Source organism: Ptychodera flava, chromosome 13, assembly GCF_041260155.1.
Source record: "Ptychodera flava strain L36383 chromosome 13, AS_Pfla_20210202, whole genome shotgun sequence".
In the NCBI taxonomy this organism is placed as follows: Eukaryota; Metazoa; Hemichordata; class Enteropneusta; family Ptychoderidae; genus Ptychodera; species Ptychodera flava.
Window position 1 is genome coordinate 14,106,702 of NC_091940.1, and position 22,650 is coordinate 14,129,351.

At 38.7% G+C, this 22,650-nt stretch overlaps 1 protein-coding gene across 6 annotated transcripts in view; it reads right to left on the reverse strand.

Annotated features, from left to right (window-relative positions):
- Positions 1-21,828, reverse strand: part of LOC139147518 (Wilms tumor protein 1-interacting protein homolog) — a 54,803-nt gene extending 32,975 nt beyond the window's left edge. For all 6 annotated transcript variants that reach the window (XR_011555740.1, XR_011555739.1, XR_011555738.1 and 3 more), the window contains exon 1: positions 19,856-21,828. Coding sequence is in view for 3 of the 6 variants with exons in the window: in XM_070718638.1 (XP_070574739.1) it covers positions 19,856-21,683 (1,828 nt within the window). In the remaining 3 variants the exon portion in view is untranslated. The remainder of the gene's footprint in view (positions 1-19,855) is intronic.
- Positions 21,829-22,650: the final 822 nt, after the last annotated feature.

Consider the following 22,650-nt stretch of genomic DNA (forward strand, 5'->3'; position numbering starts at 1 on the left):
AAAACAACTATCTCCTGATGAAAATGAAAATAGTTTCGGGGGGAAGTCACTTGGCCTAATACTCCTGCTATAGATTGCTAATTATAAAATGCAAATGATGACACACACCCAGCCGAAAGCCTTATGGTAAGTCACCTTGAATGTCAAACACATTTCAATTTTATCACAACGCAGCTGTTTACCAGTGAGAGGCTTTCTATGGTCAATCTATTACGTACCATCTGCACCCAATGACTGTAATTATCATCACATGCAGTACATTTGTGAGCTTAATTAACTGTTGTCAGAAAGATGAGAATTTTATAACCTGAAAAAAATACTTGATTTTTGCACAAATGTGTATTCAGCCTACATTTGGCAAACGACAAAATCCATCTCAGACATTTGATTCTACCTAGGCCTTAACTTTGTAACATTCCACACTGTGTTCTGTTGTTTCATTTGCATTGTCAACAGATACACAGTGCATTCACGGAGTTTATACAAGTGGTTTTTACCAGTATATTTACGCCCTGTGCATCAAATTACGGAGCTATTAAATATCAAACTATAGAGGGCGCTATTCTGAAAACTTGTGCAAGTAAAATTTGCAGACTTGCTTGGTAATTTTGTCTGTTCACTTGACGCATTCACAGTTATGTAGATTTGATTTAATTGCCATTTTTGTTGGAACAAACTTATCTTTTTTAAAAAAAGAAAAATAAAAACCCCAGTAACTGGAAAGCAGAAATTACAATGCATTCTTGACTTTAATTACTCATATAGCTTAAAAATTAAGCAACAGAGTTGTCAACTTTGTTTTGATTTTCACAGCAACATATGTGCAACTGTCATGCAACTTTTCATACTGATGACTGGCAGATCAGTTTTCAATTCATGAATAGACTTTTACTTAAAAACAAGTACGATCTCACCATGGCAGGTTTTTGTCTGATCAAAAAAAGACAGAGTGGGATCCAAATAACAGACTTCACTTTAGCAAATATGTACATTAATACCACAATAACAGTTTTATAACTTTGCAACATATTTCTGTTTGTGTGCTGCACATTGAAAATTCATAGTTGTATTAAAGTTGCATTTCTGTTGAAAAGGGACTCCTTGCAGAGGTTGTGCTAGATGATACAGGTTGAAATGCCAGTCTATTATTTCAATGATAATGCAAAGTTAGCGAATGTAAGATGGTTTCTACGGACAGCTGTTCTCACAGGACATGTGGCCAAAATTCTAACGTCCATGGACCTAGGAAGAAATTCACCGGGCAGACAAAGAAAGAGGTGGCAAAATTGAAGAAAGCTCAGCAATTGGAGTGAAGCATTTCCATCCTCAGACCCCAAGTTGATTACGAAATGCAAATCAGTTACTAATACTATCATTCTAAAAAAATACCTTTAGGTTCAGACTTAATTTCAAATATTCTGTTTATTTTCATATCAATGCTCGGTTTTATTGTGGATCTCTAGGCCAGTATTTATTTTGACATTTTCAAGCTTCAACTATTCGATTGTGCAGATATGTATACAAGTTAATTAATGGCGCCATTAAATATCGTGATGCACTGCATATGAATTTATCATTTCTATTCAAACCAATAATTGGAAAAGTAATTAAAAACATTGATAAATGGACAGTTAGAGTACTTAATTTGCTGCTAAACTTATGAGGGTATAGAAATGGACGATGAAACTGAGCTGTATACACCACTATTAGTTCAAGAATGAATGAATACCGTATTGCTGAGGCCTAATAGAATGCAAACTAGTGTTACATTACATGTAAAAACTGTTCTGAAGAGAAAAATACAAGCAACAACAATGCAACAACACAAAATAAATGTGTGATGTGAGATAATCGCCGATGACACATTTTTAAAAATATTTTCACTTATAGAGATTTGAACTTGACTTGAAAGCATGGCTGGTGTAAATCCAGATCTGCATGATTGAAACAAACAACTGCAGCTGCCGCATCATCAAATGCTGTACTTTGCTCTGACGACGACAGCTTTGAAATTTATACTCATAATTTTGTGCTATTTCTACTAAAACCAGCACATGGGACAGACTGACTGTATGCAGTGCCTGTGTCTCTGGCTATACTAACCAAGCACCACTGAGGAATAATTCTGCATAGAACTGTGCACAAATGGCTACACAGTCTCAGTTGATATTAACATTCATAATTATGAGACAGAGCATGTAACACATTCAAAAAGTGCCTGGATTAAATCTGAAATCAAGCCAATATTGCCTGAGGGTGTTCCCAGAAGAGAATGAGACTACTAGTATGTAAGTCTTGCAGCATCCAATGGGCATGTAGTAGTACATGGTATAGTCTTTAGGGCAGGACCATGCCTGGCACTGTCTGTTACGTTTGTACCACCATATACCACAGCATGCTTTTCAAGAGCGAATGATTTTAACTTTTGCACAATTTTTCAGAACAGAAACTTTTAACCATTCTCTTTCAAAATAAGGGTAACAGCAAAGTGATGGAAAAATCTGAGTTGGAATATCTGCCCCGATGTGTACAGTACATGTATACTTACAGTACCATAATACGTTTGTATTTATTGGCATGACACTAATTTGTATTTATGTAGGAAGATACATCAGTTAAATCAATTTCTAAATTATTTTATAATTATTGAGTCTCTCACTTAACCGCAAACTACCTCAAGCAAAATCTAGTACAACTGAGTGCTTTTAGAGAGAAAACAGACACTCACAAGTTGTTTAATCACGTCCTGTATAACTATAAATGTCTAGCAATTCTGCAATAAATCTAGAGCACAGCAAAGTGTATGTATATTTATCTCATGATAAAACACATCCATGGGAAGTGAATGAGCTGTACTTTGATTGTACACTGACCATTTGATAGCCGTAATGCGATATTCAAGAACTACAAGTGTAGTTGTCCTGATTTCATCATACCACGCTTGAATTTGATTAGGCAAAAAAAACCCACAAACAATAGCAATTTAATTTAGCACATGTGTACATGTATCTTTCCCCATGTATGAAAAAATAGTTATTTTATATAGTTATTTTATAATTATTTTATTTGAAACACTGCTATTTGTCGTCAATTGCTGTTTAAACCCAAATAAATGTGCCATGCAAACTGTACATTATGGTAATGTAAAACAGCCTGAAAATTAACAAACTGTGTTGCACTTCAAGAGAGAAAATCTCTCAAACCTTGCTGCCACCAGATAAATGACCTACATTCGATGAGATTCCATCAACTCATCACTACCTTATCTCTAGGACTAGTGTCAAGTGTCGATCATGACCTCACTGAGGACAAAGGTCACGCCAGTCTATCACTTTGCTGAAGTAGGAAATTCTGACATCAAAATGGCCATCAATGAGCAGATTAAAGCACCTACACACCCGCCCCCAGAGATGACCTTGATAAAAGAAAGCCAATCGCAGTGAGTTAATCAATCGTAGGTTATCAAATTATGTGCTTGACAAAGGGATTAAGTCGTAAAATGTTGATTTGACATTCTACAGTGATTGGGTCATGGATAAGCTGTACATAGTGAGCTACAGACACAAATACTACAGTTTGTGTAATATGTATGGAATATGACAGCTGCACTTGGTGCATACAAGTCCATGCATTGCAACAGCCTTGGTAATGACTACATTGTATACTATTACTACCATCAACAGCCATGGTCACGGCTATACTACATGTAGTTTCATTTAATGACTGTGGTCAGATTCTTCTCAACATGCACATGCAGAATTCTTACCCCTTTTACAGTGGTATTTACTATGTGGTTCTCACAGTCACATGGTACAAGTTAGACTATACTACTGCAAAATGGGAATGGAAGGTTCACTGAGGATCCTTTCTGTCCAATCCTTCCATATCCTCTCGGATAGTTTTACCCATGCGATATAAAGCTATATGTAGTTGTATGTAGTACATGTTCGGTGTGTCATATTTGGCTAATAATCATCTCGCTAATACATACATGTACTAGAGATTGCATTCATTAAATACAGCAAACCCTACAGAGAATTCACATAATAAAAGACTTGGGCATATCCATGTCCCTACATGACCCATTGAAGACATCACACAAGGTCGGAAGGAATACTTTTAGTAATCAGCATCCACATGAACACGTACTTGTTTAGTTACCCAAATATTTTTTGGCCAGGTACACCACTCAGAGTGTCACACCAAATCCCTTGAGTTTCAAATTTGAGGGTAATGGAGATACAAATGCCAACTTGTTTAGCCTGTGCGTAAATGCTTGGCTTGGACTGATTGGAGCCATCCAAACAAACCAGGTATTGATGATGAGGCCAAGGCCACACCAGAGCAAATATCACTTTTCAGGTATTTTTAGCTGGCCCACACATGCCTTTGAATAGCAAGCATAGTTGCGGGTAAAGACGGTATGTAGAACAACTTCCGACATTTGATACCATTTGCCTGTCGTCTCAGGTGAGGGTATGTGTACATGTCTAGTGTTTGGTGGCGTATCAATTAGCCTTGCAGGTGTGAAAGAGACTGACTCGTGTTCAGAGCAAGTACGATGAAGAGATGCAGTCTGTGATATTAACTGCGGTGTGTCAACACCTTTCATGCGTCTTTCATTCTACACTTTGATTAACCCTTTTTAATACCTAGTTCCAGTACAACCGCTACCATTTCCTGAGGTGAAATCAGACCTCAAAGCAGTAAAACAGCACGTATTGATGATGGGTTACAAAATGCACTGTCTTCATTCAAACACCTTTCACCAAAATTTTAGTTGCTGTCTAGATTGGTCACAATGAAATGTACGCCAGTGGTAAAAACCTCTCTTTCAAGGTGAACTAATTATAATTTCAACCTTGCCATCACCGATGTTCTGTCATGTGTTGGTGATGTCATATATACATGTAGGCCTTGGATGAAGCTTGCATTACAGAAGAGTTGACACATTTCAGCAATGTTGGAACTGATTGGAATGTTTTCAACTGCTAGAGTCCTTGCATAGAGCATGTAAATTTGAGTTTCATTCCTTACAAAACTTACAATAACCAGACAGATCCACAGCGGGGAAGACAAACAAGTGCTGCAAGGTTGCAAATTTTACACTAGAATGATCTACCTGTTGCCAGGGTTTTCCCCAAGGGGATTTTTAGGAGTGGGTCACCCCACTGGTTTTGGAACAATGTATTCATATGTTGATAACTGTACAAAGAATACATTTTAACAACAAAAGTATATGCAAATTATGTATTGTTATGTAAATTGGTATCCCTCTGTTTTTACAAACCATGGAGCGCACTGGTTGTCACTTATGAAGTTTGAACTTGCAGGTGTGAAAGCCAACAAAAGTACATGTAGGTTTTTGCCAACACCACCAACAACAGGAGTGGTGTATGCACTACAGAGTCCAAAACAGTGTACTGTACATATGACACATTGTCACTTCAATGCACTGCTTTCAACTCTGAGACTGCATTCAATGCAAAGGTGGGCTGTTATCTCTCTGATCATTAACCTGGAACACCTATAAATGGCAGTGTGTGTATGTGTGTTTACAGCCGTGTAACAACATTCCGCGATCACATTCTCGGCATACTTCTTCTCCCCTGGTGCTGTCAGGGTGAGAATGTCATGTCCGTCTTCGGTGTTCGTGTCTATTTTTGGCGGCCAATCGGTGTGACTTCCACTGAAAGTTCTGTAACCTCTCCGCATAAGAGAAATTATACCGAGGAAAAAATGAAAAGTTTGGTACGTCAACATTTGCGTCTCTGTTTCACGTTCCTCGGAACGAGAATTTATTTTCTCAGCAGAATCCTGTCACACTTCTTCACTATTATGAATCTATGAAGTCTGTCAACAAGAACGCCTGCTTTCCAGCGCCAGTTAGTGAAAATAAAAATTCAAAAAATTTTCCAGTGGTCAAAAGTTTACACATGCAAAGTATGAGTGGACAAGTAATGGTAACTATGAGTATAGAATTCTTCAGTTGTTATTGTTATGTGGTGAAGATACCCCAGCAGTATATCGGTATACATGGGTATTCCGGTATTACCAGTACATGCCTGTGGTTAAATATCATCGGTTCATGCCCAGGGCCCCGGAAAATTTTTTTTCAAGCTGGAGAGTTCAACGACCTTGCTGCCAAGTCAAAAGGAGACTGTTTGACACTCCTTTTCCTGAGTGGTTTTGTTCCACCCCTGTAATATGCAGATGGAAACTGATAATCAACACAAAAATGATTTAGCTACAGTGTGATGGAAATATTGTACAGGCTAAGATTTTCATGAAGCCGAAATGACATATAGAGTATGCATACCGTAACCTCTACAATGAAATGTTTACCCATCACTTATCAATCCATTACAATGGATATTGGTTATTACAGGGATGACAGACACAGACATGAAGTCCAGCAATTGTGTCTGATTTATTTGTATCTGTGGACAGGAAATGGTTAAAATAAACAATGCGTCATTCTACAGTTATTGTGGACCTGTGGGCATCACGCTGTACCTGTATTTGCTTACACACACACCTACACAAATACTTTTCACTCTTACAGTTACACATCATCAGTCTGTTTCACATTTCAACATCTTCCTTCCATCACTACATGACATGTGTGTGCACATTTCTTTCTGCGAATACTCTACTGGGCACAAATTTCGACTGTTGCATATGCAATTACAGTACAAATTATCTATTTCCACAAACCAGGAACAATACGAGGGACCGGCATTGCAATGATTTTCAGAATTTGTGCCTATGTACAAGTGTATTTGAGGAATCTGTCATTTTTGTCTGTTTTGCCTGAAAATTAAAGAAGTTACAACTTTAAGAACTGTATCTAAGAACAGATTTCCACATAGAGAAGAAAAGCAGTCCAATTACAATCAGTTCTCACCACATAATATACATCTTCAGTTTTGGCTCTGCCGGTACAGTAGGCCTCATTTACAACTACATAATTTGGAGTTTGAAACAAAGGCTAGATGTGAATTTACCAATGCAACAGTCCAACCACACCGCTGAAATAGTGACACTATAACCATTTCCACCCCCTCAATTTCTTTTGGCAGGTGTCCAGTCTCACCACTGAAAACAATACACGCAGGTTACATGTCGGGCCGAACCACAGAGGTGAGGGGGGTTAACCCTACAAGAAGTGGTGAGTGGTGGAAGCCATGTCTTTGAAAGGGATATCTGATACACTCTGTGATAACGAAACTCTGAAAGCCTTATTCTGAGTATGAGTCACAAAACCTTTGCCACACATTTCAACAAAATATGTGCTGCACTCTGCTGGGAGAGTTTCCTCCAATCATATCGGCAATATGTTTAAAATAAAATCTAAGTCTGTTGTTTACACTAGTCATAAATGTGTCCATGAGAAATGAATACACAGAACCGGTGGTATTATCAGAGACAAGTACATATGCAGCCAAAAATGTCAGTTTGATTTGCAAAGGAGTGATCAATTGTCTAGTGTATACTCTGAGATCACATAACTGACATGCATATGTATGAATATTGTGAAAATAAAACGTCAATTCAGGTATAAATTTGCTTTCAAACACAGTGATAAATACACACATTTCACATTTATACTGAAAATGAAACTTTTCACATATGGCTCGACAAGCTACTGGGAATTTTTGAGTGCTTTTGGCCATGGAATTAAAAACAGTTAAGTTGATACACAAAAGACAGTGTAAACTTAAAACAATTCGATCACTCATAACTAGGCTGTTTGTTGAACTGGCTGTTTGGAAGTTAAATGAAAAATCTTCAATTTTACAGTCCAATTCCAAAATACATGGTACCTGCCCTATGTAATGAAACTCCTTTGTGAAGGGTGTGGCATGAACATTTCAATATACGTGTGGGACAACGTGTCCTGAAGCTCATGGTAATTCAACAGAGACAGTGAGTGGTAGCTGGAAAGAGGTCGCTCGTAAGCTGACAAAATATTTTCATTTGGGACACTTGGCATATTTCATAGGCCTCTGCACGTGTGGACTTCATAAAAATGGGTTACTTTTTTTTTCAAAACAAGCTCATTACAGTCCCTCATTAAAATAGCATCATGGATATCGCCACATTTGGCTATATATAGTGCTGTCAAACCTGCTATCTAGAAAAGACAGCAGTTTGTGCCAAGCAAGAACACACTGGAAGAAGAAGTATAAAAACAATATGCATTTACACCTGTATATACCTTTACAACTCAGGACTGGACCATTCAACTGTATATGTATATTGTGCATCATTCATTGAATTAGAATCAAGAAAATTTCACATCAGGCCTATTGTAACATTTGTAAACTCGGCACTCTCTGAATCAACATCAGTGGTGGCCACACAAGGCCTGATACAAAACTTTCCTGTACAAAGGCATGACAAATATCAAAATATACAAATATACTTGTATCTGTAATGTTAAAGGGTCAGTAGTTGTATCTTTTGATTTTTTCACTATTATTATTTTTATGTAAACTACAGTTTCTTCTTGTACTCCCAAAAGCATGTCGAGAAACACAGCATCAAGTTTGTCAACTCACACTGTACATGCGTAGACTGCATTTTTATTGTTGACAAGCGACTTCTGGTCTAGAGTAAAATTTAATGTAAACAATAACAGTCCATTTTCCATATGCAGTATATGTATATGCGCTATGCTGCAAAGCTTAAGGTGGCTGGAAAGGCTATTTTTGCACCAATTCTTTTCTCAGAGTTAATGTCAAGTTTCAAGTGTTAGAATCAAGATATTTAGTTCAAATTTTCAGGATAACTCCCTTAGTAATATTTTCTCCAAAGAATATAAAATTGTATATTTGCAGCCATGATTTTGAAATATGACACCAGTAAATATTAAAATTTAATTTTTCATATTTTTTTTACATATTTGAATTTAATAATAATTGGATAGTATTAATATTACCAAATTAGTTATAAATATGTTGACACTATTTATTGTAAGATTTGTACGGCAGGATTTGTAAATAAAATTTGTTTTTATGATTTTACATAGGTTTATATATCAAAAAATTATTAAAAATTCTTTCAAATTTCAAAATGTGATTTTTCAAAAAGTACTTCAAATACAGAAAATTGTGCCATACAAATCTTATCTGTAACCTTGTTAATAGGCTGTAAAAATTCCATGTCCATATCTCATTTCAAAATTGGATTAAATTGGTATACAATTATGTAGGAAAACTGTTATTCTGTCAAAAATGTTGAAAACAAGCCATATTTGCACCCCTCTTTTGAAGTCAAAGAGCAGTCTTTTTGGTTAATCTCACTTTTGACACCTCTTTGACACTCAAAGAATCTAAAAATGCATTTACAATAGCAGTCACTCACTCTGAATGCCAGCACCACCTTGTCAAACTTTCCTGAAAAACAGCAAATAATGACTTTCCCTTTTCAAACATTTTATTACAAGCTAGGGGACCTCTACCATAGTTAATACACTAAGGACTCCCCAACTTCTTCTTATTTGGTCAGTTTTTCAGAAGTTTTAACAGGCTATAACTCTGCAATGCCTTTGTGCCCAAATGTCTAGTTTTTTTTATTCCACAGAGAATGTTGACTACTTTTATATTTTAATAGTTTTGTTGAAATTTATAACTGACGCCCTAGCCTTTCCAACCACCTTAATGGAAAGGTGTTACATGCTTTGGCAGCAGAACAAAAAACTTGAAACAAAACAAATTATGAATAAATTGTCAAAAGTTACAGCAACTGGCTCTTTAAAAGACAACCTTGGAAATGTGGGTCATCTACATTAACTCATAATCAATTCAGCATATGACCTTTTATGCCTTCTTCATAAGGTCATGAGACCTTACACAATGCATCATGCATTAGTTAAGGTTGGATGTACAATAGACACTGGAATGTAATGAGCTCAAATACCAGTGTACAGACATTGTGTATATGTTGTTGGTGTCTCATTATTAACAATACACAGGTCAGGTTATTGTCCAAAATGACCTTCGTAAAAGAGGTCAGATCAGTTCAAATGAAAATGGATATTTTCAACACTGTAAAAAAGCGGCGGAACAACAAAGGATTTCCAAAATTGTAAACTTTTACAAGTTCATTCGCAAGTCTGATTGAGAAACTGTCAAGATGAAGTGGCTGAACTAACACTTTGTTTTACAGTTGTCAAATCATCAAAATGTTATTTTAACCCTTTCACCACCATGGTTTTTCCCAAATCCACTGTTTTCTATGGTAAAGTTGGACCTGTACACAGGCAACTGGGGGTGAAAGGGTTAAGAGATGTGAAAGGTCTGTTAATGCTGACTCATGCCTGATCATGAAATTAACATCTTAGAGAGGACTGCCTATAAAATCTTCCCTGCATGCAATTTGGAATATCAAGCAGCCTTGTCTAACACACATTTGCACAACCCTGAACATGTATGTACCTTCACATTGTACTAATTTGATCATTTACACATTCATTTAGTTATGATAATCCAAGCCCCCACAGCCATTATCTATGCTACACAATGATGTTAACACAATAGGTCTATCTACCATCAACTGTTAACTGTTATTATGTAAATAAACTTCAGGGTCGTTAGGAAAACTTCTTTGTTTCATAATTAAGCAAGTAATTACATGTAGGTGTTACCAAGCACTAATTGCATCCATGGTCACATTTGCCACAAATAGAATGGCATGTAGAGCATTTAACAGCTTTCAGTTAAATTCTAATTTACACATAGTTAGCCTTGGGGTCTGCATCAATAGTCACAATGTACTGGACAATGTACAGGCTATCCAAATAAACTAACAAGCATGGGTGACTTTGAAACCTGTGCTGTTCTGATCAGTCAAGCATTTCACCATTATCAGGGTCTGTAATGGGGCACTGATAGCAATCCAATGACACTCTTCACTGGCACTGGTGACAAGGGACAACATGTAGAAGATTATGATATCAATATGAGCTGTCTTGATGGTATCATAGACAGCAAAAACGAGATCTACCATCTATGATTGTATGTATGTATGATTGTATGTATGTATGTGTATGTACTGTATGTATGTATGTATGTACCGGTATGTATGTATGTATGTATGTATGTATGTATGTATGTTTGTATGTATGTATGTATGCATGTATGTATGTATGTATGTACATGTATGTATGTATGTATTGTACATATATGTACCGGTATGTACAGCGTATGTACATGTATGTATGTACAGTGTATGTACATGTATGTATGTACATGTATGTATATATGTACGTACATTCTGCATACATGAACATCTTGTTTGATGATAAATAACAAGTCCTTTCCATTTTCTATTCCTCCTGAAATCTTTATGTCCATCACTGGCAGTTTTTGGAGTCGGTCTTCTAGTATTTTTGTCTGTTTGTAAAGTACATGTACATGTACTGTTATCTTATTTTACACCAAAAATCATGTCTGAATACATGTACCTTGTATTCAAGTAACAAACACAGCCTGTTTGTGTACTCTGCCCAATATTGTTGATTCATTTGTCAACAATAACAATGCTTACTGTACATTACATCACTACATAATGGCTTACATGTATAGCTTGTAATTCCACATAGAATGATAAGAAAATAGAAAACTTTTAATGCAGAACACTTGTGATGGGAATGTCATCAATGCTATTGTCTCTTTTGTAAAACATTTCAGAAAATAGATTCATCGTAGTTATATGTTTACTTGGAAGAGCTGTAGAGTTGGCACAAATACACTCAAGAATGAAAAGAAGACATCAGTCATTATGTCAACTGTCTTTTGCTCTGGAATGAGGCAATGATGGATGACATTCTCTGAATAATGCTGCTGACCAGACTGTCTACATTACTTTTAGGTTTGTTGTCATATTCAGCCTTAGATCAAGTCTGGCAGTGACATCATGTGTCCCCTAAGCTTCAGGTCATGTTGTATGTTGACATAGTCGATTCACACGTGTGTTCATGGGCAGTGCTCGCGAACTGTACAGTATTGTACTCACCACATGACAGGACTAAATCATGCACGTCTGACATCACATCCACTCCCCCCTCAAGGTCCTATCATGCAACAGCTGCCACTGTCAGATTCTATACTGCCAAAGCTGCAGTACATATTTAGTCAGGGGTCAGCAAATTTAGTGGTCACAGGTCCGGAAACACCAATTTTGTGCTTAGGCCAGTGAATTTGGCATTCTGCTTGTCCAAAAAAAACTAACGAAAACCACCAGTAATACCAGTAATGTGCCAGTATGAATCTGATAAAGCATTATCAGCTACAGTAGTGAACTAAGAAAGCACATGTAAGACTGCCAACTTTCCATGAATACTGGTTTGGGAATCGCCAAGCAATACATGGATCAGTGGATTAGCTTATCTCTGCACTGTACATTTGTACTTTTCATGAGGTACATGCTATGTATGCCTCAACTATATTTAAATCCTACTTTTTTTGAACTCAAACAGTTCTTTAAGAATGAAATGTGAAGCCAGACATTAAAACAGGAAAAAATATCACCTTGCTAAAGTCGAGAGATCCGGAAAGTTCAACATGCTGGGAGACTATTGTCTGCCCTTTGGTCCTGAGTGATGTATTTTGAAATATTTCAACATTAACACAGTATTGAAACTTACACCTCGACAAATCAAGCGCTATGACCACACATAATGTGGAACACATGGATATCATTTCTGTCTCCTGATATTTCTATTTCTGTGCAGTGTTTTTAAGACTGTGTTCAATCTCTAAGTTACTGTAGGAGAGTAAAACCAGTGACCTTTGAGCCGCATGTACGTGTGTGCATGTGTGCGGGAGACATGTGGCCAAAAGAAGATTTTGTAATACAATGTTCATACAAGCAAGTATGCATGCATAATTGTGTGCCCACAACCCAAAGGCATTTCTGCTATTAGTGCAAGATACGGAGCAAATTATTATTAATTTATGCAAATTATATTAATGAGCATTGTTTCGGTATTTAAATTTTATGCTAGTGATTCTTTATCAATGTGGAATATTCATTTGCCCCGAATTATGCATTATATACATTTCTGAAGTCAGTGAGTCACTTTTGGAATTTCAAGAAATTTATTTCTGTCGGTTCTACACCAAAAAGTGTATTTTCTTCTGTCAAAGATAACTTGGACGAGTCGGTGACTGGTCAATTTGGCTTAGAAGGCAAATTTTTGCCGACCATTATAGCATTGTGCGTCTCGGTACGCTGGGAAACCTGTATTCAATCTGGCCTGGCCTTGTTACAGCATGGCTAAGACAGATGTTTCTTTTACAAGGGAGTGTGTGTGTGTGATTGAAACAGACCAGTACGTGGGCACAATCCAAATGTCAAACCAAAAGCCGCCTATCTTGTGAACTTTCTCTTCAACAGGTCGCGATCTCTACCCCTGATAACATGACCTACAGGAAGGCAGCTGTTAAAAGCAGGACTTATAAGGGCAACACTTGCAACCTGTTAAATTCTTTATGGTTGTTTCTCACAATGCACACCAAAAGAAAAACTGTAACCTTTGATGAAGACTTACAATAATATACGCAATGTTACAATAGCAAACAACTAAGTATACAGCGACACCCTGAGCTACATAGGTTCCATTTATGAACCTCAAAGAGCCCAGAGTTTTGTGATCATTTGGCGATTTGTAAAATCAGTGTGGGAAAATTAAAAGATTGAGAGGGAAGACAAATGCTCTACGCTTACGCAATGGTCACCTATAACCCTGTTTGGTTCAAGACACTCAGACAGTGTGTAGGGTGGGTGAAACTAAAGTTTATACTGGAGGCGTGTAGTAATTACATTCTATGGTACTTTACTACACATTTGCAGTATGGGTAAAGGCGAGAGACACTGAATTTTAACTACTTCACGAGAGCATGAAAGCACCAGATACACTACATGTATGCTGGCATGTTACGGTCAATCTTCAATTTGAAAAGCCTCACCCTAAAAGTCCATGGTGTGAACTCAGACGTATTGTACTGCACAAAGTACGATGACCTTGACCAGGTCACTAGACGCTTCGTTGGCATTAAGATTTCTCTAAAAAGTTATGGGGAAAATGAGTTTACGATGGAAGATTTATGGAGTAATTTCATCCCATGTGTGACAATAAGAAAGCCATCATCAATCGGTCTGTTGGTGTGACAGTAACTTGATAGGAATTTTATGCACAGACATGACTGACTGTAGATACTAGATATGTGTTGAGCTGACAGTGTGTACACACTGCTGCAAAAGTTGAGTGATATTAGTTTTATTGAACACTGACACAAGTTTATTTTGTATTTTTCAAAGTGGGGGAGGGGCAATTCATGGTTTTAAACTGTTTCAAGTTGTCAGTTTAAGGCGTTTGTCAGTCTGTCTAGCAATGCTACCGGCCAAAAATCTGACACTAGTACATGTATTTGTACAAATACGTACACCTGAATGTCACCATAAACCTTAGAGAAATGTTTCACTGGGATCTACCATGTCACTGATCTGAATTGAGCTGAGTGTGCAGTGACTGAAAACAAAAGAATTTACATGTAACTGTTTTGCAGAGGTACATGTACACACAAGGCTGCAAATTTTCCTCATCTGTCAAGTTCAAAACCATTCTCATAGTTTCAATTCACAAGGGCTTCCTGAGCTACATGAATGTAGTATACATGAATGAAAGCAAGCATGCATGCATCAACTGACAGTGGAACCATTCTTTCTAGCATAAGCCAAAAGAAACACTTTTGTCCTTTATCAATACACAGAAAACAGCAAGTTTGTGTCTGTAGGCTAGACAGTCTACAAGCACGGTATGCTACTGTATACTGACATTGTATGTACTGCAGTTTTTTGAGCTGTGATCACCAAGACCCACGCAGCTCATGTGTAAATGTGAGAAGTGATGACAAACAAGTTTGTTTTTGCAACAAAGATGTTCAAAACATAAATAAATACTAACAAGTATACAAAACGTATGAAACTAAGTCATGGGAAGTTGTTTGGCAACTGGAACAGTGGGAAGAATGTGCCTTAGGGACAGTGACCCCTGATTTTTAATCATCATTTACAAAGAGAACAGTTTTAACGTTTTCTTGAGGGAAGTGTGAGCAAAAGTTGGTCTATCAAGTTTTGAGGTAATTCGTTTGATTAAGGTAGAATGCGCCTCAGGACAGATATTTGGACGCTCAAACTTTTCAAATTCTTTTCTGATCTACAACTTGAGAGGGATCATTTTGAAACCCTTTGAATAGGAAGAACTTTCACCATCTTACTTTTCGAAAATCGAAAATTTTATTTTTCTTCATTGAGTAAACGTCGGGGATGGAGGCCATTTTGAATTTCAAATATTGGTAAATCCTGAGCAATTTGTTTTCCTAGTTCCAAAATTTGAACAGTGACCCCTGATTTTTATTCTTGATTTTGCCAGTGAATGGTTGAAAGATTGCTTGAGGAAAATTTGAGCAAAAGTTTAAGTCTTTCACTTTCGAGGCGAATGCTACGTAAGTTTTACATAAGTGGTTTATCGTCAGTTGATATGTGTTCATGACTCTTTGCATTAGCATGCACCAATCATTAATATTAGTATGTATCGTGTTCTGCACACATGAAATAGCAAATCCTTGGTGAATTTCCTTAAATTAAACCTACATGCGTGATGCACATGGTAATACGTACCAATTACACGGCACGCCAGAGAGTTTGTCGAATATGTAGAGTATGCACGAATAGTGCTTGTTGAGTAATCTAATTACACTACTCCATAGAATGCAAAATATGCACTGCCTCTGATGACTACTGCCTGTAGCTGGTTCACTTTTGAAAGTACAGAGTTACCAGACTGTACCACCCATTGTCAGCCCGTGTGTGGGTTAGGAGCTGAGGGTTGTAAAACCACAGATACATGTAGTAGAAGTGAGAGCTTCAAAAGTCTATGGTAAAACTAGACAAGTTTACTTCCTCAACATGGCTGATGACTCTGACAGTTCCCTTTTTTTGTTTTAATACCCTCCCAAGTCTAATCTGCCCCTGATAAAATTAATAAATTGACCTCACCAAGTTTTAGATCATGTAAATCAAGACATACTGGTATTGCAAGGGTACTCATGCTTTTTAAATCTTTGTTTGTTTTTTGCTGAGGTTCACATCTCTCAAGGAGGTGACCTTTCCACTCAAAAAGTTTCTCAAAGCTCATGGGGAGAGACTGAGAACAACTTGTGTGAATCACACTAGGGTGCATGCGGTAATGTACATGTACAGTGTAACTGATGAACTTTGCACTAACACTTTGAGCACTGAAGTAAATTTTTTACAACTTAGTCAATTTTTTTGGATTTCCCCTAAAATTTTGATAACAAACTGCAGCCAATGACATGTGATACCCATCCGGTCCAAAATTATCAATAGAATTACAAGAAAAGTCATAAAAATTTGTAAAGTGTTGCACTAAAATTTTGGTGGGAAAAGGGTTTCAATAAAAGACAAATGCTGTTTTTGACATTCAAGATAAACGTACATGAGTGTGACGTACAATATCTGTTTTGGAACATCACTTATTGGCAGCTTTTCAACCTTGCTTGAAGTCCATGACAGCTTTTGTGAGTCTTCCTGGCAGTCACTTGCTGTGTATGATTCACAAGCACTGAAGCCAATACCACTGGGTTTGCAGTGGACAGACTTGTGGAAACATAACTCAGCCGTGATCATTGAAAAAAATCCCACTGGTGCTTGGATCACCACAGCCTTCATAATTACTAGCCCTCGGTGATCATGAAGTACAAGTCACCGACCTGATTAGTCCACACATAGGCATTTCAAACGTACATTCACTGCTCAGTTGGGGAGCTTATTGAGCCTTGAGAAGCCAAGTTTCTATGAAAACTTTCCAGTCATTGCACAAAAGGGCATCGCACACATCGAAATCTGTCACGTCACTGCCAGGACAGGTGTCTCCACTATTCCAGCTGTGGTGTCATAAATTCCTCCGTGGTAATGTCTTCATCTCTCATCGTCATTTTGGAATGTTTGTTTTATTACATCTACTGAGTCAGTCTTATTCAACATTCTCAGTCACTGGAAGTCATCACTACTGTCATACTATCTTTCAACTCCAGACAAACCATACTTGGATGATCAGTGTTTTGCCCAGAGTGCGTTCTTGCGTCTTTTGACGCAAAATTAGCAACAATGTCCCGCAAAAATACCGGACATGGGTCACAGGGACGCATCAAAATCAGGGCTGTATTGTAAGTCCAGCGTCCACAGAGAGAGACTACTTTTTAGCTACCAAATTACATACTTGATAGCCCGTACAGTTATTGCTTCTCTATTGAGACAATGAAACATTTAAAAATTAGTCTATTTTTTTCGTCATAATGTAAACACTATGGAAAATCAGTTAGTCTGTTACAGTCTACGATTCGTGGTATGAGCAAGGCGATGTGCGTCCACTGGGCCCTGCAGCCTTGGGAACAGACTTAAAATACTAGGCCACGTAAGATCCCGATAACCAGACAAAGATTTCGGAAACGGAAGGCTTGTAAAAAGAACAACAAACTTTTCACAAAGCAAATTTTATTGACCACCAACTGTGAATGAAACGTTTACTTGTAAATATATGCTAGTACAGTGAAGTACGAAGAATCAAATTTTCAGTCACTAGTATTACCACGGTCCTAGCCCGGGCACATGGCATCAAACTGAATTGACTGTACGTGTATTCTGGTGTACTGGAAGCTCATAACTTCACCTAAAAATATCATCAACCCCACAATTTTGTTGAAACACTATATCCCTGACTTTCAAAGTAGTAATTTGCCTCAAATTTCCACAGAAGGAATCTCACACACTCTCCGATCGTCTGCAAGCCAGAGAGATCGAGGTCACAATGCTGAATTCTTATACCGGTATAGTCAAGACCCCCTAGCTCGATTGTAGCTGATCTTAACAAGAACCACCTAGCTTGTCAAAACAGCTTTATGGCAATGTGTTACCATGAGGATCAAGGAGTTCTGTCAGATATTTGTGTTTTTAAACTATCTTTTTTGCAATTTTCAGGGAAAATTGTCAGTCATTGGAGCAATTATAAAAAAGAAGAGAACTTTATAGCAGTAATAAAAAAAAACAGTTACAATGTGCATCAAACTATTGTCTTCAACCACTTCTAGTTCAGGAGTCATAAGTGTAATGAAACATCTTTATTTCTGTTAAACACATGTAATGCAGTCACTGGCAAGAATCCCCATAAAAGAAAAATGCGCATGAAATTGATTTTATCATGATGTCTTTTTTTAAAATTAAAACTGTAAATACAACCAGTTAAAATAACTTTGTCACAAAGCATTATAGGAGACATCCAGCAATCTTATTTTACTATAAATGTATTTATTCATGATATCAAATTTTCGATGGAAAACAACAGCCCTACATGTTTACAATACCTTTCTGCCTTGGTTACTTGCACTTTGCTTTGCGTTCTTCGCTCACACATTGACCCCTATTGTAACTCAGTGTCCCCCTATTTTAACAATCATGGGACACTGTGTCCCACCTTTACAATTCCTGGGCAAAACACTGGATGATGTAAATTTTGGAAATAATACGCATGCTCAAAACATGAGAAACTTCACCACTGCAGAAGAAGACTACGTAGTCATCTGTACGCAGAGCTTGTGGGTACATGTTTAAACCAACTCTAGTATACAGCTCCATTTGTAGCCGGAACTTTTAATGTTATTGTCTATCATCTATTTGTAATTTACTGTTAATTGTTCCTCTCCCCAAATAACACATATACATTTGAATTCATGGAGTTCAACTTGCCAACACAGCCTGTTATTATTGACAAATGAATTTTCATCCTGACTGGAATTCATTTATCAACAACATCAACACTGCCCCTATTTGTTTTGGCATGGCTAATATTCTGTACTTCAACACAGGTGGGGAGAAGAAAGTCAATTGGAAAATGTGTGTTTTGTGGACCTAACATTAACAATCAACAACATATACACGATGTAAATCAAAAGTTACATCTATAGTGCCTTTAACTTGATGTCTTGTACAAACTGCACCTACAATATATCCCTGTTTGGGTCAAGACTGAAGTCGTTCAAAATCAGCATAAAAATAAGTGTATCCAGTTTAAAATACATGTAATATCTGTATGCCATCACTGGTGTCACCCATGACAGTCAATAAAACGTACCTTCTGTGTATGTTGGAGCAAACCATCAGTGAAAAGAGAGGGTGTGTTAATTTTCATAAGGATTGTCAAATGGTTGTATGTTAACCTGTTCACCCGTTTCCCTGTGTACAGGTCCATTATTATTATTGAAAACAATAACTGATTGGGGGTCAAGCCAAATCACGGTGGTGAAGGGGTTAAAATGCATTACAAATGATATCTTATGTTTCATTAACCAAGTTGACTGATTGCAGCGGGTAACTAACCAGAAATATGCTATTTTGTGTCATCTCTTGGTAGAACTGGTGAACTGCCGCCTCAAGTAGTACTAGTACTGTCAGGCACGGTTCGCTGTGGAGTGACGCTGTGTCAGGCAAGCTAACAACTTGCACATTGACAATTATTACTGTACAACTACACAAACAGAGAGATTTTAAGTGTAGGGTTTGTTAACTTTTATGACAGAATAATGGGTTACTTCACGTTTTCCATCAATGACCTCAGTGCAAAGAATGTGACCTAAGTATGAGTGTTCTTGACAAAACAACGGTCTACTGAAATATATCCTTAAAATTAAGCATCAAATTATGTGCGTATAATTTGATACCTACTACTTACACGTTAACTGGAATTATATTTCACACATAAAAAACTTACCGAAGAATTCTCCTTCTGGGTTGATCTCAAGTTCTTCCTCAAGCTGCCGGGTCAGTTCTTCCAATTTTTGCTCAGCGGCGCTTGGCCCCGGCTTTCTGGGGGGAGTGACCTGATACGGCAGCCTGGCTTTCCCAAGCTGCTGGCCAGCCTTGCCTTGCCCAGAGTGCGGCCTTGGTTCCTCGTATGGGCTGCCTGCAGGGGGTGAGCTGTAATCACCGGATGTACTTGACTTTGGGACACTGGCCTTGAAAGTTGCCGACCGTTTAGAATCCATGGGTGTGTAATCATATTTACTAGTATCGTTCCCAACTTTCTGAACATAATTGGCATCCATGCTACCAGGGTAACTGTGTTGCCTGTAACCCTTATTATCGTCTCCTACTTGGTAAGTCTGGGATGAATATGTCTGTGGTTTGTCATTAGACTCCGGCCTGGCTGTGGTGTCATTTCTGCTGTAATTCTGCGGTTTGTGGTACTGCTCCACCTTGGGAGACTGTCTCGGAGGTTGATAATTCTCAACGGGCCTTTGGTATTTTGTGAAAGACGACTGTGGCGAGTAATTCTGGTCCGGGGTGTACTGACTTGGCTTAGGGCTATACTGACCTGCTGCTGGTGTAGTCTGCAGCGCTTGATACTTGCGTGGATCATACTGTCTGGATTGGTGGTTGGGAGTACTGGATTGCAGACTGTTTTGCGGAGACACAACTGATGTTGGGGGCGAGGTGTTCGCATGCTCTTCAATCGAAGAAGCTGGACTTGTCCCACGGTAGATATCTCGCTTGTCTCTCAAATTCGGATGAGTTGTGCTGTTCGTGACCCTGCTGTCTGGATGGTAACCGGTTCTATCGAAGCTAGTTCCACCAGCACTGGCAGCCACGCTGGTCGGGGGACCGGCAGGATGCCTTTCATAGCTGGAATATCCACTGCTCGGTTTAGTGACTGCTGGGTATTTCTCGTAAGGATCGGCTAAATTCGTCTTCGGCCCCGCATACTTGTGCTCGTACGTCGGCAAGGTGCTGCTGGGTCCCGAGGGGGGCGGCCTGCCGCTCGGAAACCGCGATTCCATGACGGCGTCCAAACTCGAACTGGACGACTTGGACGACTGTTTCTGGTGGTCGACTGGCTGCTTATGATTATGAGGCTGTCCGGCGGCTGGGTATCCGCTTTCATTGAAAGGATTGGATGACAAGCTCGTGCGGGGACTGCCCTGTTGTTTGGTGGGACTGAAACCAGAACTAAGGGCGCTCAGTTTAGGGCTGGAATGCCCCGAATCGTAACTGGAACCGGAGCTGCGGTAATGTTGCGGGAGGGAATGGGTTTGCAACTCTCGTTCGTCGTATTTTCTCGGGTAATTGGGCAGACTGTTATAGTCCCTCATTTGCGTCGGGCTTGGCATTCCCTCTGACGAGTAAGGTGATGTTGTGCCGGGCGAGTACTGACTTCCCTGACTCGAATCAGAATCGCGGTATTGGCGACCAGATGCCGAAGCCGAGTCAAACGTCGTCGGCAAGGTTCCTGACGACCTGTCACGCCTGTGACCGCCACTCGAATCACCGCTGTCGCTTCTACCGTGGAATCTGAAAACGTTCTCCCCACTCCCTCCCCTGCCCTTTTGTGAGGGACTGATGTAATGAGGACTCTTATTACCGTACCTGGCAACTGGATCAAGCTCTGGGTATTCCACAGGTTTGGGTTTCCAACTTCGACGGAGCGACTTTTCCATTTCCTCAGGACTGCTCGCCTCGAACATGTCCAGGTCTTCCACGAATTTATTTGCCTCGCTTGAAAGGTTGGCATCGAATTCCTCCAATTTCCACGGCTTAATCATGATGAGTAAGGTTTTTCGAAATTACTAACAGGTGAAATATTTGAAGCCACTGTAATAACACGCCATATCTTCCTATGTGTCGTTTCGTCCTTCAGGCAGCTTTTTGATGCGTGTGGGTTAGAGTCAGTGACATGATCCGGAAACAAAAGGGCTGCCGTTGTGCAGCGTTATTTTGCGTAGTAATATATTTGTTTATCTTTCCATAATTATCGATTTCGACTCCGTATTGACAAACATTCATCGCAATTCGTTGAAAGAACCTAAGCTACAACTCTTTTGATCCAATCATCCCTTTTATGCATATTTAAAGTTGAAATATGCATAGGACTTATTTTAATGTAGGCTATGACCCGGCGGAAACCTTTTACCCACGGTTGCGAAAAGGTGATCGGAATGTACCAAGTGCGCATGTCTGTTTTTAAGTGACTGCAAGACAACAATCTGTTATTGCATATCTCTTGTGTCTTGCGACACAGTCCGCGTGGGCGACTTGAATACTGATATTGCTCGTGTCACATTCCGATTACCAGGATTACCACTGCTCCTATTAGTCTCGAAATTTGACGCCTTAGGTTGAAAAGTTACGTTCAACATGTAATGCCTTGATTATGCAGGATAATTTATTTCAATGTTTGATGACTTTCTCACGACCCTCTCAATATACTATGCCATCCGGTTTAAATTTGCTCAATTGTGTTATATCGCACAGCCCCTCCACCCACGGAGGGACTGGGTGTATCTAAATCACAGCGGACTGGACAAAGTTAAATTAGTCGTACGTCCGCTACGTGTAAAACGTGGCTGTTTCACTATCATTATGTCCTATGCAAAGATCGGTCGTATCCAAAACATGGTGGGCTGATAGTTTCGAAAATCGTCTTTTTTTCGCCTGTCGTGATTCTTAGATGTAGGCCTAAGCTTCACTGTTTTCGTGTTTCAAATACGTAATACCAAGGCACTCAAACCA